At 35.2% G+C, this 22,546-nt stretch overlaps 1 protein-coding gene across 2 annotated transcripts; it reads right to left on the minus strand.

Annotated features, from left to right (window-relative positions):
• Nucleotides 1-642: 642 nt before the first annotated feature.
• abcb11a (ATP-binding cassette, sub-family B (MDR/TAP), member 11a) lies at nucleotides 643-22,207 on the minus strand. Of its 2 annotated transcripts, XM_026217446.1 has the most exons (29): nucleotides 22,005-22,207; nucleotides 19,846-19,949; nucleotides 16,574-16,667; nucleotides 16,409-16,421; nucleotides 15,773-15,827; nucleotides 15,451-15,692; nucleotides 14,344-14,428; nucleotides 13,797-13,930; nucleotides 13,388-13,559; nucleotides 12,391-12,515; nucleotides 12,040-12,214; nucleotides 11,477-11,590; nucleotides 11,266-11,376; nucleotides 11,053-11,178; nucleotides 10,253-10,456; nucleotides 9,933-10,103; nucleotides 9,495-9,696; nucleotides 8,668-8,749; nucleotides 8,462-8,582; nucleotides 8,226-8,384; nucleotides 6,465-6,569; nucleotides 6,191-6,352; nucleotides 5,469-5,672; nucleotides 4,801-5,042; nucleotides 4,434-4,590; nucleotides 3,384-3,581; nucleotides 2,814-3,020; nucleotides 2,281-2,427; nucleotides 1,215-1,415 (listed from the first exon to the last, which is right to left on the minus strand). In XM_026217446.1, the coding sequence occupies exons 3-29, from the start codon at nucleotides 16,647-16,649 to the stop codon at nucleotides 1,215-1,217; spliced, it is 3,990 nt and encodes a 1,329-aa protein (XP_026073231.1). In that variant the 5' UTR covers nucleotides 16,650-16,667; nucleotides 19,846-19,949; nucleotides 22,005-22,207. The 2 variants fall into 2 exon arrangements, with proteins under 2 accessions (XP_026073232.1, XP_026073231.1); XM_026217447.1 differs by lacking the exon at nucleotides 22,005-22,207 and having other exon boundaries at nucleotides 643-1,415; nucleotides 19,846-19,984.
• Nucleotides 22,208-22,546: the final 339 nt, after the last annotated feature.

Raw genomic sequence — 22,546 nt, forward strand, 5'->3', positions numbered from 1 at the left:
AATTTCATTTTCATTAATTCATTAAAATTGTACCGACATTTGCACTTATGTTTCAGAAAACACTTTGAAACTATTATAAGAATATAAACATATATAACACACATAATGCATGGGATTCATATTAGGAAAATGTGGAAAGATCTCTAAAAGACAGATATTAACATAACTTACCAGCAACACATTAGGTGAGCATCTAACTTGATCATCTGTGATAAAGCAATGCAAAAATACACACACAGGTATTTATTTATCTTCTGCAGGTTACATGTCCTTTAACCTACCCATTTGTAAACTCTGGTTATACTTTACTATTTTCAGAAGATAATAAAGATAGCGATTTTCTTACCTCATTTTGCCAGTATGTTTGCAGGACCTTGCAGAACACATCTGAGCCTTCTTGTGTTCACTGTTGAATTTACTCTTTTTATTCTTTAAAGCTAGTTTTTGATGCAGTATATTAAAATTAAAACAGTTTTCTTTCAGAAAGGTAATGTCAAACATTTTAAGTTGATATTTCCAGTACTTTTATTATTATTATTTAAATCCTTTTACAACTTTATGCCCTCTTAGGCCTGTGGAACAAATCATCAAGAGAGAAGAAACTTAATACCATAACTTAATACTGTTAATTAATAAACATACTCTCTTTTTTTGTTTTATTGAAAGCTAAATTAATAGTGACACATTTGTTTAAATTACAGTTTTTTAAGTACTTTTTGAGTGACAATAAGTGAGACATCAAAACCAGATCACACATGGCACAACATTAAACAATGACTGAGCATAAAGGTATCAGTGATTATGAACATGTTATCAGTCCTGCACTATTATCACTACAGTTCAAGGACACCATATCTTCAGCTGCTACAATAAGTCAAACCTCTACAACCTTTTAGTACAAATCCAATCTATGCATGTCACACATTTTGATACAATACATTTTCACTAAGTTTCTTGAAAACAGCAAACACAATACAGCTGATCCAGGTCTGTCTTAGTAGAATTCAAACACATAGAGGATACTGTCCAGACATAATAAACATCCAGTTATCAATAAATACAAATCAATAACAAACACCTCAACAACAGTTCAGTAATTCCATCCATTAATGTAATAAGATGTAATTAGTTTGAATGGCCCAAATAAGCCAGACAAAGCAATGATGTGTGAGTTTGAGGTGGGACAACTTGCTTGTACAAACGCTATATAAGTTTTAACTAATAGGCGCCCCTGTGGTGACAAGTTTGTAGTACGCTGCTTTCCTGGCCATGAGTTCCTCGTGGGTCCCTTTCTCGATGACCATGCCCTGTGACATCACAGCGATGATGTCAGCAGTCTGAATGGTGGAAAGCCTGTGAGCGATGACGATACACGTGCGTCCCTGACGGGCCTCATCCAGAGCTGCTTGAACAACCTGAAGAACGAAAATCGAACACATTTTGTGCATTAAAGTCTTCAAAAATACTGTGCCGAGTAGATTGTTGCAAATTGTGGTCCATTCTTGAAAACAAATTACATGATGAAAATTGTATTATTTATATTGCCATAGGTACGCTTAAATTTTGATAGCTTGTAATGTAAATCAACAAAATCTTTATAATAGCATAGCAGATTACTTGGTGGCCAATAACATCTAACACATATTATGTGATATAATCGAACTACTATTTTATTACTTTTAAATTATGTTTAACCCCCTAAAATTACTTTTAGATTAATTTTATCTTGTATAATCCAACTACCTTTTGATTACTGTACTTTTAACCTCCTAAAATTAATTGTAATCTCTGGGCATGTGATTTAAAGCTCAAATCTACAGTGATCGGGAAAAAAATTATCATGCCCAATTTGAAAACATTGTACATTTGTGTCGCTTAATCACGCTCAGTGTGAAAGGCCCTTAACTAATTCACCAATTAATTTGAATAGAATCTTGTACCATATTGATATTAAAAAAATACAAAGAAAAAGAAAACGTGTTCCATTCTTTGTTATCAACCACATGAAGTGCATTAAAAAATACATTATGTCAGGAACTGCAGGGGGTTCGGGAATCATTAAAAAGCGACTACCTAATTAAATCTTAAAAATTAGATTTTTTAATAATATTTTTAAAATAAAAAATCTAATTAAAACACTAGTTGTGTGTGCGATCTAATGACAATTATGTATTTTTTGGAATTTGATTATGCAATTCAGATCTCATATAATCAGGTACTACTCAGCAAATGACAGTCAGAATATAAAATCAGTGCATTCACACATGGAGATAGATTTACCTTCTCACTCTCAGTATCCAGAGCAGACGTGGCCTCATCCAGCAGCAGGATTTTAGGGTTTCTGACGATGGCCCTTGCGATCGCTATGCGCTGTTTCTGACCGCGGGACAGCTGAGAGCCTTGAGCACCGACCTGAGTTTCATATTTCTGAAAAACACAACAATAATCAAAAATACCATTTTTTTTATTTTTATAAATGGAATGGTTTATTGGAAATCTAAAAAAAAAGTTTCAGGAGTGTTTGTATGTTTTGTATCATATTTGATATTTCAGTCTTTTATGATTTATATAGTGAGAATATGTAGCTCATACTCAAGGAAGGAAGAAATAAATATGCAATTTGGTGCAGATGCTTATATTTATATGGCCATAAGTACACTCGAATCTTGCTAGCTGTAAATCAACGAGATCTTTATAACAGCATAGTGGATTATACATTCAACTACAAAAATAAAATGAACAAACAAATGTTGACTTTAAGCCTTTTTTAAATCCAAATTGTCAGTCATGAATAATAGGAACGCATAACTTACATCAGGTAGTGTCATCACGAAATCATGCAGATAGGCCTTCTTTGCAGCCTCTATCACCTCCTTCATGCTCACGGTACGAGAATTATCACCATACTGGATATTCTCTGCAATACTGCAGTCAAACAGCACTGGCTCCTGGGATACGATGCCGATCTGAGACCTCAGGAAGGGCACACTGATGCTCGCAGATGGACGTCCATCGATCAGCTATAGGCAATAACCGAAAATCATAGTTTGTGACAGAAATCAAGGAATTCACAATCCTTCCTCATCGTCTATCTTGTACTAAGAGATATTTTAATAGCATCTAATTACAGCAGTTTTGTCTGTTTTTTTGATTATTTTCAACTTGATTACAATGTGAATCTTTTAAAATCTATCTGGTAATAATTCTTGCATTAATACAACAGCTTCAGATTCAAGCAATTTCTGAGCAAATTTAATATGCATTAAATTACTAATACTGTTGGCTCTGTGACAAATTGCTTTTGTTCTGCTTTGTAAGTTGCTTTGGTTAAAAGCATCTACTAACTGTATTTATGTGGGTTTTCAATAAATACGGTTTCATACCACTTGTCCTTCATCGGGGTCGTAGAATCGCTCCAGCAGTTGAACGCTGGTGCTTTTCCCGCAGCCGCTGCTGCCCACAAAAGCAAGAGTCTGTCCTGGACGTACTGACACCTCCAGCCCCCTTAAAACCTGGACGTCTGGCCTGCTGGGATACGTGAACCTGCACCCTTTGAATTCTATTTGGCCCTTAAAGTCATCCTGTAACAGCATAGAAGAGAACATTATAAAGGCAAAAAAGCAGAGTCATTAATATTACAATATTACATTTCCTGCCCGATAAAGACATTTTTAAGTATATCTACTAAAAGTTAATATTGGCAACACAATGTAGATGCACTAAAGGACACAAAATACTTGAAAAAAGAAAAAAAAAAACATTTGATGGTGTCTGTTAGCAGCATCTGTTTTGGGGAATAACATGCATTAAATATCCCTACCACCTGACAAATGTCATTGAAATACATAAAGGGGATAATTTACAAAATAACTATTATATTAACATACAAATCCAATAATTAAATTGAAAAATAAAGTAAAATTAAAAAATAAAACAAAAATATATTATGAAGTAAAACAGAAATTAAATATGAAATAGAAAACAAAATAAAGTTAAATAAAAACCCATATAATATAATATGCATAAAATGACAAAAATATTGCTGAAATAGGTCATGAGGAAAAATAAAACAAAATAGAAAATAAAACCTGAAGTATAAAGCAAAATAAATAATGGAATAAAATAAATAATAATTAATAAATCACATCTGTCTCTTACTATGACCAGAAGAAGACCATGTAAAAAAAATAATAATAATCATAAAAAAATTAATTCAGAGGAGCAGCCCACACTTTCAATTAGACAACCATCCATCAGAAACTCTTTCTTTTGATGAGTTTGCACATTCAAATTCACAAATTTTTCAGCTAATTAAGAATGGCCATCAATGGAAAAAGATCCATTTTGCCCACAGAATGTTAAAGTTCTACTACTAACTAGGAAAAACGACGGAAGTTAACCGCTGGGAGGGAGAAAAACTGATGCTCTCTTACCCAACTTTGTCCTTCTGTTTCGCTGACGTTAATTTTGGGGACCCTGTCCAACAGTTTGAAAAGCTGGGCCGCAGCAATCTTGGCCTTGGCGTAGTCTGGAGTGAAAGATGAAGCTCTGCCAAGTGCAGTGGCACTGGTCACCAGAGCTGAAATGACTCTGAGAAATAAACACACTCATCAGCATCTATTAAGGACAATAATGACTTGATCTGTTCAAACAATTCCCTCTAACTGATGCCAAGTTGTATATACTGCATGCATTTACATGCATTAATACAGACATTCATTTGAATGAGTATGTTAATTAAGCCACAATCTTTGCGGGGTGTATTTATTATTATTTTTTAAACCTGTACAAAGCACTAACCTGAATACCATCATGTATGGAAGTCCCTCGTTACTGACCAGATAGCCACCGTATCTAAAAGAGGCGGCGAAGGCCATGAAAATGACACACTGGGCGAATGCAAAACAGATGCCATAAACATGAGCTTTTTTCTTTGCCCCTTTATATGGTGTTTGCAGTTGCTCTTCATATTGAGACACAAAGTGTTTCTCTTTGGCTAAACCGGCGATGGTCCTGATGTTGCTCAGAGCTTCACTGGACACCTGTATGAACAGAGAGCACAATTTACACACGTGCACAACAAAAATAATGGGACTTTTTTTTTTTATTGGGCGGGATTCTCATTTGTGTAAAAGGCCAGAGTCAAATTATAATATTCTAAAATAGCTGTTTTCTATTTGAATATATTTTAAAATATTATTTATTCATGTGATGCAAAGCTGAATTTTCAGCATCATTACTCTAGTCTTCAGTGTCATATGATCCTTCAGAAATCAATCTATGCTGATTTGATTCTCAGGAAACATTTGATGCTGATTAATGAGACTTTCTGACCGATTCATTAATGAAGAACTGGTGATTCATTCAGAAATTTGACTACATGCATGTGTATTCGCTGCCTCAGTCAAAGCGCGAAGGATGCATTTAAATGAATGAAGCAGACCGTATTTAACATGACTTCACTGTACCTGCCCAGCAGCCTCCAGTGCATTTTTATCCTCGTGAGCAAATCCTGTCAGCATTTTAGCCTGAAAGACTCCAGACAGGCCGATGAGAGGAAGGAAGCAGGTGACCACTAGACTCAGTTTCCAGCTGAAGTAGTATGCAATTATAAAGGAAGCACCGATGTTGGTCAGTGAATTCACGATCATGCCGATCTGTGAGCCTGTAGCCTTCGGTGAAGAGCACATTAAACCAAATCAACACACACTTAACCATATATCAGTTATGTATATCTTAAAAAGGTGCATATGCTCAGTTTTTTGCTGCTGCATCTTTAAAAAACACCCTTTTTTGCATATGAATTTTTGCAATGATTTTTGTTAGTATTGTATTTTCCTGCAAATCTTAAAGGGGCATATGAAACTTTTTTTTTGTTATTGTTCACCCCAAAGTCCACTTATAATGCTAGTAATGTTTCTATGCGCCAAAATCATCCACAAGTTTGTTTTATATCCATTTCCTATCCTCTCTATGATACTTGGAATTAAATGGCAAGGTTTTGGCTGCTGCAAACTATCTTCTTTTATGCAAAGTTTCTGTGTGCCACAATCTTTCAGTCACAAATGTGTTTTAATATCCGTTTTCGATATGTTTTTTTGCTTCAAGAATTCCTCTTTGCATATGAAATGATTGTTTTCTCCAGCTTTGCAACATTTTTGTGTCAATATTGTATTCTTTTGTCCCTCACCCCCTGCACCATTGAGGCGTCCGTGGCTAGTCTGGTAGTCAGAGCACCAGGACTGTTAAAGGGGTTGTCGAACCAGCCCATCTCTTGCTTCAACATTGCCTGAAATCCAACCTTCCTCAGCCTGCGAGTCAACAGCTCTCCTGATTTAGCAAAAGAATAGCCCTGCAATGAACATATATAACACTATCAGTGATCTGCTGTAATAAAACACACTTCTGATGGAAAAGGGACAAAACGTAGGTATACAAATCCTCACTAATAACTCTGGGAATACCTGTAAGAACTGTGAAAAGAAGCTCAGGACTCCTATGCTGACAAACAAAATACAAATCCCATTTATCTGCCTCCTTTGTTCACCCATGTCTTGAATGGAGAATGTCTGAAAAGCAACCATGATGTTATTAAACTCCATTCCTGTGATTAATAACAGGATACACTTTATAACAGATCATGCACATATTAAAGATGAGTGGCGTTTGCTTGTGCGAAACCTGCCTAGCATGGGTTATTATAAAACTAGAAGCATAAAAACATTGTGTGTATGTGATGTGTGATGTCATGAGAAAACTATGTATAACGCAGGCATGTTTATACAGTTGCTAGCTAATGGGATGCTGCATTTTATTCAAACCCTTTCAGCAATGTACACATTAAAGTTTAATACTTAGGGTTGGGGATAAATAACAGTGTAGTAGACAATACTAAAGAGCAGTGTTGTGGGTAACGCGTTACAAAGTAACGCGTTAGAGTACTCTAATTACTTTTTTCCTGAAATTTGTAACTTAACGCGTTAGTTTCATGCGTAAGTAATCAGTAACTTCGTTATTTAAAAAAAAAAAAGTAATCCGTTATTTTAAGGAAAGGAAAATCCCGACTGCAGCCTGCTTTTTGTCAGACAGGAGTCCTAGGTCTACTGTGCCACCTGCGGATGTATCAGCGGAGCCGAAGCTCTGTGATCGTAAAGTCAATGGCTGTGATGCGTCTGTGCCCTGCGCCTGACCCTGTGTGTGTGTGTGTGGGTTTTTTTTTTTTTTTTTTTTTTTCGAACTCCCGGCAAGATAGCAGAGAGGACAGCGTTTGGTTTATGGAAGTACGCATATTATTTTCAATTTGTCCATGAAAAAGAAAATAACATAACGGTAAAATGCACACTCTGCTTTGGTGAAAAGCTTCTGTCGACCGCCAAAAATTCTACCTCAAATTAAACGCTACGTTTTAATCACTACTTTGAAGAGTAAATGTAAGAGGACTGTGTTAAAGCGAATTTAGGCTTGTGACTGTGAGTGACACTTTAACAATAATTAGTTCGGCTATTAAGCGATTTGTCATTTGCCTGTGTGGCAGTGAAGGATTTAATTCGGTTTGTTATCATTTTTGTTTGACAGGCAGCTGTTAATTTCTGTTAGATCATTGGCTGGCTGGTTGTTCATCATTTCTAAATGGATTTAAATCTGCAAGCCTGTTTAAGGTTGTGTGTACAAGTAAGCATACTTGTACTTTGATAACTGCATTATTTAAAGTTAAAGAAAAATCAGGAGTTATCTTGTGGTGCTCATAATATACAGTAGCCTAGGCTACCCGGGCTGGGTAACGTTAGGTGCGAATTTTGATTAATAATATGTTCTGTGATAATAAATAAATAAAACGCCATGTGGAATAGCCTATTGCTGACTGTCTATCCTGTTATTGTTATCCTGCAGTGTTAATTTAGTCGGATGACTGACGTCATTCATTGTCGGGAGTCACGACTTCTAGGTGCATTTAAAGGGGCCGGGGGCTGTGTCTGTCATGTGTGAGCCACTGCAAACGGCTTTTAATTTTTGGTAACGCATGAGTACTCTAACGCGTTACTTTTATGAATAGGTAACGCTGTATCATAACTGATTACTTTTAATTGATGGTAACGTTGTAACCTAACTAACTACTTTCCAAAGTAACTATACCCAACACTGCTAAAGAGATTATATCTCATGCTCGTGTGTGTGTGTGTGTGTGTGTGTGTGTGTGTGTGTGTGTGTGTGTGTGTGTGTGTCACCCCAAGGATTTCACTGAATAAAAGAGCATAGATGGGGTTGACAGATCCATTAATAGCAGCACCTAAAGAGCCCAGCAGCATATACGGCCACTCGGGACGGTTATACTTCAGGATTCGTGCCACAGGAGCCGCTTCAATGACCTCTTCACCCTTGCTTTTCTGCAAGACAAGACAGGGAACTTTAGAACAAATATAGAAAGCAGAAATACTGTATTCAACTGTATTCAGTTCCAGACCTTGTTGTCTGCTTCAACCTCCTCCATTTCATATCGGTCTGAGTGGATGTCGAATTTTCCAGAGATGGCATCCGGGATTTTGTTTGACATCTGAGAATGTGAGCGCTGTCTCAGAGAACGCCTATAGAAAAGGCATTTTAATTTAAAAAGAGAACATTCCGATAAATCCTCTCAAGATTATATTAAATGTTATAATGTTTATGTACCTTAAGGAGCTCTCATAACTTCCTCTACTGAAACTCCTTGCTTTCTCAAATCCATCCTCCTCTGTCAAGTTCATCTCAGGAGCTGTGTGATTCAGTATCATGTTAGTGTTTAAAGAAACAGGTCACCCAAAAATGTACACAATGTCATTCACCCTCATGTCATTCTAAACTATCTCTATGCACCTTCATTTTATTGCATCGCTTTAGAAGAACGTAGTGCAATGTGCAAGTGTTTTTGTCCTTGACAGATGTAGTAACTACTGCTATGCTTTCATCTAAAGTTACAAAATTAGAGTACCACATATAACATTTGCAAATAAAGTATTTCCATCCTATATTTTTAATTGCGTGATAAAAGTTTTTTTTTTTGCACCTGCAAATTTATATCTCCTAATTCGCAACTGTGAGTTATAAATAAGAATGACTATTTTGAGAAAATAACTGTGAGGTTATATCACACAACTTCTAAGAAAAATTTCAAAGATAATTTTTTATATATATATATATATATATATATATATATATATATATATATATATATATATATATATATATATATAAAAAGCAAAAAAGTCGCAACCATAAAAAATAACACCATCCAGTGTTATTATTTTAATTTTTTTTCAATACGCATGAAAATACATGGACGAACACATAGCTTATAATGCATGGAAATTCACTGGTGAAATAATGCAAAATTTCTGCTTTTGTGTTTCACAGAATATCACCACCATACAGGTTTCCAACAACATCAATGTTAATTCTTGAGTGACGCAAAATGCAAACCTGGACTTGAGGAAATGACTTCCAAAAGTCCCCGTACTCACTGTTCTCTGGTGTATCACTGTCTGTATCCTTCCCTTGATTCTGGAGTGTGACCAGGGTAAAGTAAACTCCCTTTCTGTCCAGTAACTGGCTGTGTGTGCCTCTCTCTACAGCGCGGCCATGCTCAAAGCCCACAAGAACATCGGCGTTACGGATGGTGGACAGACGGTGTGCGATGCTGATAGTCGTCCTTCCCTGTCGAGCCTGAAAAATATCAAAGAATGAGTGTGTGCAACAATAAATGTATGGAAATATCAGTTTCTTGAATAAGATTGCATTTGCTTACAAGTTTCTTAATTCATTACAACATGCAACATTAAATTATAGGATACTACAATTAATTATAACTAGAAAAGGACAGTCTGTCAAGAAGGCTCAAAGTAGGCTCCAAAAAACACAGTTACATTTTGTTCTTAGCTAATGGATGTTGTAAAACTCACCTTGTCCAAGGCTTCCTGTACTATAGCCTCACTTTCGTTATCCAGTGCTGATGTGGCCATGTCTAACAGGAGGATTCTGGGATTCCTGACCAGCGCTCGAGCAATGGCGATCCTTTGTTTCTGCCCCCCACTCATCTGACCCCCACCTTCACCCACCAATGTGTCAAATTTCTGCATGACATGAGACACAGTGTCATAAAATGTATTTAGTTCGATATGCCAACTGAATACATGCAAAATTCTGAAAAAAACTTTGTCTGTTACTTTATCTATTTATCAGTGAAGTAATGCATGTGCTGATCTTATACAGTAAGTGGCACCTGAGGAAGATCCGTGATGAAGTTGTAAGCATTGGCTTGTTTGGCAGCTTCTACAATCTCCTCCATGGTGACTCCAGGACGGCCGTATCGGATGTTCTCTGCGATTGTGGTGGCGAACAGAACAGGCTCTTGCTCCACTATGCCAATAAGGGAACGCAACCACTGGATATTTAGGCTTCTGATGTCATGACCATCCAGGGTGACCTAAAAATGACAATAATTTCAATTTTCAACACCAGATCAGGCATTTGGTATTATATTTAACTATTTTAAACTAGTGTTTATTCAAGGAAGTTATTTTTTTAACAAATAAAAGACTTCTTTTTTTCTTTATTGATTGATTGTTGGAAATAACTGTTGTCCTATGAAATTGTTTAACAAATCTGAACCAGTGTTGTTATTGTTAACTAAAAAATAAAACTATAAAAAAAGTTCTGACTTTCAAATCAAACTAAAATATTCTAAAATATATTCGACGATAAATTAAAGTTGAAGTAATTGACAGTCCTCAGTAGAAGTCCTAGAATAATCACTAAAACTAAAAGTAAAAAAAAAAAAAAAATAAATAAATAAATTATATATATATATATATATATATATATATATATATATATATATATATATATATATATATATATATATATATATATATATATATATATATATATATATAAATGACAATAACAAAATAAATGAAATTGAAAATGAAAAATGACATGAAATAAAAAAATTGGAAATGTGACAACAAAAAATACATACTTTAACAATATATAAATAATAGTAAAATAGTGCTACTGTACCATTCCTTCTTTTGGGTCGTAGAACCTCTGAATGAGTTGGATTACTGTGCTCTTTCCTGATCCACTGGGTCCAACGAATGCAGTCGTCTCGCCAGCTTTAACCACAACATTCAAATCATCTAATATCTGAATACAAGATACGGTCAGTCAATATCGGACAGAAAAAAAAACGAACATTAGATTAAATTATGCATGCTTAAAACCATAACCCACTTTCACTTCAGGACGGGAGGGATAGTTGAAGTGAACGTTGTGGAATTCAATGTCACCTTTAACTTTGTCTAACGTATGACCTTCTTCTGAGAAGCAATCGATTTCTGGTTCCTGTATGGGAACAGGATGTGAAAGTCATTAATCTGTTCCCGAATCTGAAAGAATGAAATTCATTGATTTTGTGAGAACTGTGTGTGTGTGTTATTTTCACCCTGTCAATAGTGTCAAATATACTCTTGGCTGCGGCCCGACCAGAGGCAAAGGCCTCAAGACAAGGAGAGGCCTGGCCCAGATTCATGGCACCCATAAGAACACCAAAGAACACCTGAAGAGAACAAAAATCATTATGAGCACTCTGTTGCATCTTACTGACTGGATTGTACAATTTGATGTATGAATATGTCTCTTACTTATTTTTACTTCTATAATTTCCTATTTTTTATTGTTATTTTTATTTTCTACCAATCTTTTATGATTATTTTTAATTGCCTTCATGTATAGCACTTTGAATATCCATTATATAAAAAATTAGCAACGGCATATAAACTTGCAACAGGAAACATTATGTAAAATGATAAAATTCCAAAAAAAAAAAAAAAAATGGGTCAATAAAAATACAAAATACAAAATTTAATAAAAATTAAAATTAAATAATAATAATAAAATAAAATAAAATAAATACATAATTTTATTTTAAATAATACAATAAAATAAATTCATTAAAAAATCATCTTAAAAAAAATGTCCATTTGTGTCCACACTTGGACGTTGTACCTGAACGAGGCCACCGGGTGTGAGCTCCTTAGTTTCAATGACCAGTTTTGAGCCGTACCAGAAAGCCAGAGCATAACACAGGAATATGATGCACCAGAGGTAACCCTGAAACACACCGATGATCGCTCCCTTCTTAATTCCCCACGCCTGGGCCTCCCCAAGGTTCCTGTCATACCTGTGATTAATAAATGAATCACATCAACATCCCTCTTACTTCTTCAGCCCCTTACTTCCATAACGCCCACTTTTCACAATCCACATAATTCCAGAAGGCTGAAAGTTCAGTGTTTTCTCATTGAATATCCAAAAGTAAATGGGGTTGCACTGACAGATAAAGAGGGCATGCTGTACCTTTCTGCCTCTTTGTGCTCTCCTCCAAAAGCAGCCACCGTTCTCAGAGAGGATAGGACTTCATCAGCCACTGCTCCTGCTTTAGCATAGGCCTTCAACTCACGACCCGTCAGCCTCGCCACAGCCTTATGATCAAACAAAATATACACTTAAATGTTTTACAACACTCTGAAATAGGACAAAATCATAATGGATGACTGAATGATGAAACACAACATTTTAAAGTAATAATTTGCCAATAAAAATTGAGGCCATCTAAGATATAGATCAGTTTGTTTCTTCATCAAAACACATTTGGATAAGTTTAGCATTGCAACACTTGTCCACCAATGGATCCTCTGCAGTGAATGGGTGCCGTCAGAATAAGAGTCTAAACAGCTGATAAAAACATCACAATAATCCACAAGTAATCCACTGCACTCCAGTCCATCAGTTAATGTCTTGTGAAGTTGAATGTTTGTAATAAACAAGTACATCAAAGCATTTTAACTTCAAACCATTGCTTCCAGCTAAAATATTAGTCCGTGTAGATTTCTCTCCTGACTCAGAAGATACCATTTAATTTTCAATGAAGAAATATTACAGATAGAGGAAGCAAGTTAAAAATGACTTGATGGATTTGTTTCTTACAAAGACACAGCTTTACGCTTAACCAAATGGTGACTGATGGACTGGAGTGATGTGGATTACTAGTGGATTATCGTGATGTTTTTATCAGCTGTTTGGACTCTCATTCTGACGGCACCCGTTCACTGCAGAGGATCCATTGGTGAGCAACTGATGGGATGCTAAACTTATCCAAATCTGTTCTGATGAAGAAACAAACTCACCTGTATCTTGGGTGGCCTGAGTGGGAGTACATTTTCATCACATTTTCAGGTGAAGGGTTTCTTTAAATCATGCATTATGTCATGAGATCTGATTACATGTGTGCACTACATTACATTCTACAAGTGCTTCATCTCCTTCGTATTAAACTGTTAATAGTGACACCAACCATCGCCATGAGTCCTGCAGCCAGTCCTATGAGAGGACTCACTGCTATCACCACCAGCGTCAGCTTCCATCCGCCGATGAATCCCACCATGAAGCCAAATATGAATGTTGAGATCCTCTCAATGAAGATTGACACCTGGTCTGCAATAGCGCTGTTGATTTTGTTGATGTCACTACATGGAAAAAGAAGTCACAAACATGAAAAATAAACTAGATTTTATGACACTGAAAAAAATTTGTATAGGATTTTTATAGGACTCAGAAACTGTGGGAAAATTTTACTAATAATTACAAAAAAAAAAAAAAAAACATTAAGTAACATTGGTTTTAAAATGAACTTTTGAAATAGAAAACTGGAAATATGACAGATGCATGAACAAAGCTAACAATAGTACAATGGAAACACTTACTCAGATATCCTCGTGTTCAGCTCCCCGATGGAGTTGCAGTCAAACCAGCCGATCTCCATACGCATTATCTTCCTGAAGTACATTTTCCTGATGCGCTGGATCTGTCTGGCAGCAGCAGAGACCCAGAGAGCGATCTGAAACCAGAGTGAATCTTCATGAATACTGTGCATTTGAAAACATGACTTCTTAAGGTTCATATATTGTGTTCCTGTAGCTCAAGTGGTAAGGTTGGGGGTTCGATTCTCAGGGAACACATGATAGGTAAAAACTGATAGGCTGAATGCACTGTAAGTCACTTTGGATAAAAGCGTCTGCTAAATGCATAAATTTAAATTTAATAAAATTGTATATATAATAATGCCTTTGTCTCCAGCATATCTGGAGCACTACTGAGATTAAAAAATGAAGGACATATATATTAAACCCTGACTGCATCTCTGATACTAGACAGAGGTTAATATTGTGCCACTTCTTTCAAGTACATTTGTCTGGATGGCCATTACAGTAAAAAGTTTCAAATCAGACGAGAACAAACTTTCTTGTGTACCTGAAAGTAACTCAGAATAAGGACTCCAACTCCAATTCCAACATAGTACAATGCAAACTTGGACATTTCAGCTTCAATATCCACCCTGTAGAGAAGGATAGAGCAAGAACATATAAAATATGCAGCTGGAACTACAAACTGCAAAGTGACACATTTGACAATGTTTGAACCAATCCTCCAGTTAATTCCCTGAAACTCTTCTGGCTATTAAACTTGTTGAAAAAAAACTAAAGTAAAAAAAAAATAATTATAATAATGATAATTTAATTTAATAAATATTTTATATAATATAATTATGTAAAAAAAAAAAACTCTAAATACAAATTATATATATATATATATATATATATATATATATATATATATATATATATATATATATATATATATATATATATATATATATATATATATATATATATATATATATATATATATGTAAATAAAATACATTAATAAAAACAAGAGTTAAAAAACAGAAAAGATTTGCGTCAATGAGAAAATGAGAATCAAACAGAAGTGTTTTAAGTTTCCATAATGAAAAATCAGTTTACTCTCATTTGTTTCTCTTAAACAGCAATGAAATTAAGTGGAGCTCAAATTGAGACTTTTGATTAAGTCTCTTGCTTTGTTTCTAAAGAAAGAGATGCTTACAAAAACTAAAGTATACCCAAGATATGTCAGTTGTATAATTTTGAGTGTGGTAAAATGCAAGCTCAATATGACTGGTTTATCGTAGGAAGCCCCGCCTTCTGAATAAAAGAGCCAATCTCTAATCGGTAAAGTGATTTCGTAACTGCAGTGGCTGTTAAAAGTCCTGGTTCCCACAGAAAGAGCGTGCATGTAATTGATGGCCATCGAGTGAAATGACTTGCCTTAAAGGGACTTCGATGCTAGTAATATCATAAGCATTTCTCCTCTAAAGTTTCGTAAGAGATCTTATCGATGTCTCAGATTCAATTAACTCAAATTCAGTCTTAAGGAACTCAAATATTTCTCATCAAATTCTCCCATGTTTATATTTAAAGTTCTGTACTTTCATAATGCCCTCAACTGACCCTTCGCATGGAGTTTGACTGACAGAAGATCTGACCAATCATCACTCACCCACAGTACGTGGTGCTGTTGTCCGGCCGCTCGGCCACAGTCCCGTCCAGCCAGGTGATGGTGTTATTAATGCATGTTTTGTTGGGGTCGGTCAGTTCCTGCACCTCAAGCTCATAGTCCACGAAGGTGTTGGTCATCATGCCGTACACCAGCAGCATGAGAGGAGACGCGGCGCCGTGCACCAGAGAGCACACACCTCCCACCACCATCATCAAGACCTCCTTCCATGTAGCAAAGCGGAACTGAGACCAAAAACAGTGACGTGAGAGAAAAATCATGAATGAAATCAATCGGAGTAGCAGAATCACACTGAGATGCTTACCAGCTGAAAGAATCCAACGGTCAGCGCTTTCTCTTTGGTTTTGTCACTGCCACTCCTACGAACACAGACAGAGTTTAGATACTTTATTGCTTATTTTTATGAGCAATACTTTTATGAGGTGTACATCTACACAGTTCATTTATAATAACTGAATCTAAAGAATCATTGCTTGTACTTGTAAATCAAACCTACATCATATCAAAGCAATAATGTAAATAAAATGTGTTTTTTTCATATTCACTTCATAATATCTACACATTCAAAAAAAAAAAAAAAAAAAAAAAAACTGTCTACCAAAGCACTAAACCCATCACTAGACTTAAATAAAATATTATAGGAACATTTCACCCTAAAATGAAAATGTGGAAATGTATTCAGCCTCAGATGATCCAAGCTGTATATGGCTTTTATTAACCAAACTCATCTACATCTTAAAAATGCCTGAATGCGAGAACATTTTCAGCAAATTTTCATTTCTGAATTGACTATTTTTTAAGAAATGTATTTGAGGTGTGAAATTCAACAGATCATTTTTTTCCCCTCGTATGTTGGACATTCAGTCAAGTGTCACTTACTGTGCCATTTTTGGCATATTTCATTTATATATTATATAGAAAAACAAAAAATTAAACTCACTTGAGGTCAGCATCTGTGTTGTAAAAAAAGAGAAGAAATTATTTGCACATAGTAAAACATTAAATAGTTTTTTCTTAATTATTACAAGTATGTCTTAATTGGAAGTGTTTCAAAATAAATAAATAAATGCTTTCAAAATGAAACACAGCACACTACACTTCATACCGTCATCAGCTTTGTATGATTTTGTGGTTTTATCTGCACTGTCCCCAGGAGAGTTTTCACCTTCATTCTTCTTCATTTTTCAGTTTGGATGCATCTGAAATATGGTTTTACAGAAAAATATCCGTTTAGTCAGTTTTAACTTCCCAACGTCATCAAATCACATACATATCTGTTAAATAATAAATATGAAGTTCCCAGTGCTTTAAGTGGCCCAAAAGAGGTGCCGGTACTCTATTATAGCCAAAAAATATATATATATTTTCTTTTTTTTTTTTTTTGATGATTCCCCTCATCCCCTGAGGTAACAACTATATTGAAGGGCTTTTATATACAGCAGTCAACAGGCAACCTTAATAATAAATCCTTTTATTAGTTTGCGGATTTGCTTGAGCTAGAAAGAACTACTGAACATAAATAAAATGTACAAAAGGATTTTGAAAAAATACCCTTAGAAAGAGCTACTGCATTACTGCATTCAAACTTCCAAACTGACTCAAATGATTCGAGAACCCGCTTTGAACCATAGACAGTAAAAGAAATGGACACAGCGACCCCATTGGAACTCAAGTGAAGCCCATTTTTAGCGTTTTTTAGCACTTCCGTTTCTGACGCGCAGACTCAAACGAAGCTTGACGACGTCAGCAACCTGTCTGACAGATGTAAATCTTCTAGTAGCTGTGCGTGCAAACTGCCATCGTTAATCTTGCAGAGACGGCGAGCTTGAGCGGGGAGTTCTTTGTCGTGAGTGAGCATGAGTAAGTATTTTGATTAATTATTTTGTATAGTATTTTAAAATGTAACGCCAGTACGCCATATTAAGTTAATTGCCTGCGAGCTTCTCCTCCTGTCTGTACGGTAATGCGACAGAGAGCCGAGTGGTTATGACGCAATCGTTAGCCTATTTTTTACAAAAACTGTTTATACGGGGCCATAAGGTAACAAAGAAGGTAATGGAGCCCTTTATACATTGTCGTGTACCTTTAGAAATAAATAATGCACAAACGGAGTCTTTAAACGCCTCAGATGTAAAGTTATTCGCTGTCAAAGTGACGCCAAAATGAATGGGAGTCAATGGGAATGCTAACGCAAGTGAAGTTCTGCTACAAGATGGCGGCCCCCATCCGACTTCAACTTCCGGTCGAGTTCCTTGCCCCCTGCTTTGAACTCGCGAACTGACTCAAATTATTCGCAAACCCGCTACGAACTCCCGAACTGATTAAAATGGTTCGCGCACCCTATTCGGTTGTTAAGTGATGACGTAAGAAGCGCTGCTTCCGGGTCCAAGCCTCAACTCGCTTCACTTGAGAATACGGCCTCATCAGCCGTTTATGAGCACTGTTTATTCATATTAATAATTTAAGCTAAACGCTTTCAAACTTACGGTATACACTACAGTCTCCGTGCTCACAGCGTCCCAAACACAAATAATTTTTATATATTTTTTTTATATTTATATTTTCATTGTTTGCCTATCTGGGACCTCGGTATGGAGTTAAAGGTTAAAATTATAACTTTTTCGCTAGTATTCTATCACATTGTGAGTTTATATTAGCACCTTTTGTTGTTTTCTCGTGGTAACTGATAGAGCGTTTGGACACGGAAGCGCTGCTACGTGACGTCAGACTTAACAAGCGAATACGAACTCTCGAATTGATTCAAATGATCCGCGAAGCCGCTCCGAACTCCCGAATTGATTCAAATGATTTGCGATCCCCAAACTTGACTCAAATGATTCGCAAACCCGCTCCGAACTCTCGAATTGATTCAAATGATCTGCGAAGCAGCTCCGAACTCCCGAACCGATACAAATGATTTGCGATCCCCAAACTGACTCAAATGATTTGCGAACCCGCTACGAACTCCCGAACTGACTCAAATGATTCGCGATCCCGCTCCGAACTCCCAAACTGGTTCAAATGATTCACGCTCAATACTCCGAACTAGGAAGAATTAGGAAGCGTGCATTGTGAAGGGCGCTCTGAAAAGCGGCAGTGAGGGCAAATGATTAAAACCTCTATTAAAACAGATGTCCAAATGAACATGAACCGGTACGCTAAAAGCACGTTCTGGGCGCACAGAGAGGTGGCAGCACGCTCAAGAGCTATATTTGGAAGTGGCGGTACTGAGTACCAGTGCGTACCGGCCCACTTAAAGCACTGGAAGTGCCAGATTAATAATATTAGGTAAAAGTTTATTGTCTTATTGTCTTCGCTTAATGACTACAGATAAGAATAAATGCTTTGTCATATAATTACTGAATATTAAGAATCCTAAACTGTTCTTCTCGCATGATTATGTTTGATGAAATCTTCAAAGAATAATTAAAAACCATTAGTGCATGGACAAAATAAATGCAGAAATAATAAAATAAAATAAAAAAAATATAAAAACACACAAATGAGTTACTTTAGAGTACAGGGCAAACACTGTCAAGAGCAGCTCATTTAGTTTTGTTTTGGGAGAATTTTACTAGAAATATGTTCATAATTAAAAAGATCTCCAACTAAAGATTTCAAACTTTGGAGTCAGAGAACAGTATAAAACATTACAGATCTACTTTAACTTTTGGAGACACATGTATGATTAGTGACATCTTTGCTTTGGGAGAAAACAAATCTGAGAACAAAAAAATTCACAAATAATTACAATAATGGCAGGTAACACAATGAATTACACATGCCATTTTGAAGTAGAAAGACTGAAATAATCTTTGAGTTTGAAAAATCTTTTTTTTTTTTTTTACAGCATAGTGAAATGACTGAGACATCAGAAATATCTAATTTGCAAATCAACTTCATATGTGACCTTGGACCACAAAACCAGTCGGAAGTCGCTTGGGAGTGTTTTTAGCAATAGCCATTAAGTAAAGTTAATGTTCCATGAAGATCTTTTATACATTTCCTACCGTAAATACACCAAACCTTAATCTTTGCTTAGTAATATGCTAAGAACTTCATTTGGACAACTTTAAAGGTGATTTTCTTTATTTTTAGATTTTTTTTCTCCTTCATATTCAAAATTTTCAAATAGTTGCATCTCGGCCAAATATTGTCCGATCCCAACAAACCATACATCAATAGAAAACATATTTATTCAGCTTTCATATGATGCATACATCTCAAATTTACCCTTATGACTGGTTTTGTGGTCCAGGGTCACAAATAACATTCCAAAAGAGCACCAGTTACACGGCTCAATCAAATAATTAAACAGTGTAGTGATTGTTCATCTTTTTTTTTATAATAGAGTAAACAGGAAGGACTGATTCGTACCTGTTGTGAGGAGCTGCTCTCAGTGGCGTTTGTCTCGAGTCAGAGGGGCTCTTCTATCAGTGCAGTCTTTCCACACCTTCTACACTATCTTCCCCTTTATTAGACTGATAAGACATAACCTGATCACCGTCTGACAAGGTCAAGCAGTGCACGGTCTGTTCTCTACACTAAACAGAGATTCAAAATAGTGTAAAAAGAGTTAATGAGTTCCTGATATTGATCACATTTATTTATCACTCATCAAATCACAATGGAGTTTACTGTGGATTATTAATGTCATCTCTTGAACATCAGTAATAAATTGGGTTGAATGACCGTTGGGTTGTTGGTTTATTAAGACATACTGTACCTGTAAGGTTGGGCTTGCAATATTAGGTATGATGATACAGTAAATAGAGAGACAGATCTGTCTTCCTTATTCATTTATAATTCATCTTTTTTTGGTTAGAATCATGCTGCTATAAAAAACAAGGTCTATAATGTACCTACCATTGGATAACAGTGCCATAATTATAATTACAAGTTATTTTGATATATTTTTTCTATATTGTAGAAAAACTACACTGTAGATTTTTCAAAGTTGTAAATAAAACAAAGATGATTCGAGTTTTTTTTTTTTTTTTTTTTTACAAAAAATATAAAATATATTTTTCTAATTCAATTAATTTAATGTGTTACTTGCCATTTCTTTACAATTGTTATTTGAAAAGAATAATTGAAATTTACTAGCATCTTTTTTTTTCAGTGAACACTGTAAAAATATATATTGGTTATGATTCTGTAAAAAATATAAAGATAACTGGACTAGTTTTTTTTTTGGATTAGTCTTTCTACTACAACATTTCACACTTAACTCCTTTTTTTTTGCAATTTTTCCATTGTAATATTGCATTTGGCCTGATTTAATAAATACATCATCTATGAAGGTGATCATTTAATAGGTGATAGTTTAACAGCCAAGCGGTTACTGAACCCTTCTGGTGATTGTCAACTCAAAAACAGTTTAAATGATTAATAATGGATAACACCTCTCCTATGTACCCCGCTATCTGAGTCCCAGTGAATTGCATTGCATTGCACTGCATTATTTGACATTACATTGACTACTACATTACAAAGACAGACGTATAGCTTTAAATGGATCATTTATCACATAGATATAGAAATTAGAGAATTGCTTTGATCAAGTTTTGACAAAATCGGAAATAGATATGTTCTGGGAGCCTTCATAACAGTCAAATTTATGATATGCTGATAAAACGTATGACGCTAAAGGTACATCCTACGTCAATCGTTATCAAAACAGTACATTTTCATAACCTCTGAAGGATCTGAGAATATATATCATAAGGATGATGACTAAATTTAAACGATACTCATGCACAAGAGAAATAGCAAAATAATAGATGCAACAGTGTACTATCTGGTGGCCAGACAATGAATCACACAACTGAAAAACTAAAATTACATTTTTCAGGCCTTTAAATCATGATAAGCAACAAATATGGCATGCATGCATTTGTCAGCAAATTACAGCCTTACAAAAGCATGCAAAACATGCATAAAACAGGGTTTATATATTTGGAAACATATATTTATGCTGGAAACTCGAATATTAGTCTGTGACAAAATCTTACGTAAGTTAACAAAAGAATTAAAAGCTGTCAAAAAAGAAAACACGCTCTCACATGTACCGTCATGTGGGAAAGTGTGTAAAATTAGGTCAGTGACCGAACGGTGAATAACTGCACTGTATTTTCTGACCTGCGATAAATCACTTATCACTTATTAATCAGTTTTGTACAGTCAAAATGATAAAGGCTGGTGTGGTTGTTTGTAATAATCTACCATAAAGTTGCATTATGCAACTCTTTGTCATTTGAACATCATATATCACTCATTGACATCAATACACTGTATTTACATGATAATGGATTTGAGTGAATTTAAAAGACATTCTAGTAACATTTTGCAATAAGGTCTCATCACTAACAATAAGAAATGCATTTGTGTTTAATAATCTTAGTTATCTTTAGTTAATTAAAATACAACTCTCTTCATTGTAACACTCAATTTTAAGTCTCTGCTCCTTCTCTTTATCCACCAATGGATCCTAGGCCTAAAAAGGATTCAATTCTTGATGTGGATGTTTACTATACCTCCAGACAGTGACTGACTAGAGATGTTTCTGTTCATATGCATCCATTCTTCTGTGTCCCAGCTCATACAGCAATCTTGAAACTTCTTTTGAAGCAGTGCATGCCACATAATCTCTTTACGAAGAATTGTTTAAGTCCTTTTTTATATGTGAATGCGCCTCAATGACTTGTGCAGCAGCTCTGAGCCGTTACAGCCACAGGATTTATAATAACACAAATGATTCCTGCTTAGTACTGATTCAAAGAAGTCTGGAGTCACTTCCTTTGTTCAGGAATGCACTGTTTATAGATTCACAAACACAGGAAGCTGTGTTTGATCTGTTACTAAGGACCAGCGTTGCTATAGTCAATTAAAGGTAAAACTATTACAAACTATTTAAGTTCATTATAATGAAAATGGAATAAAATAAAACAAAATAAACTTCAGCTTAAAAATAAAATTAAAATTAAAATAGAAATGCTGCCTTGAAACTGAAATAAAAATATAAAATATACAATTTTATGAAATAAATTAAAGCTTAATAAAAAAATTACAATGAAAA

This window comes from Carassius auratus, chromosome 34 (assembly GCF_003368295.1).
Source record: "Carassius auratus strain Wakin chromosome 34, ASM336829v1, whole genome shotgun sequence".
In the NCBI taxonomy this organism is placed as follows: Eukaryota; Metazoa; Chordata; class Actinopteri; order Cypriniformes; family Cyprinidae; genus Carassius; species Carassius auratus.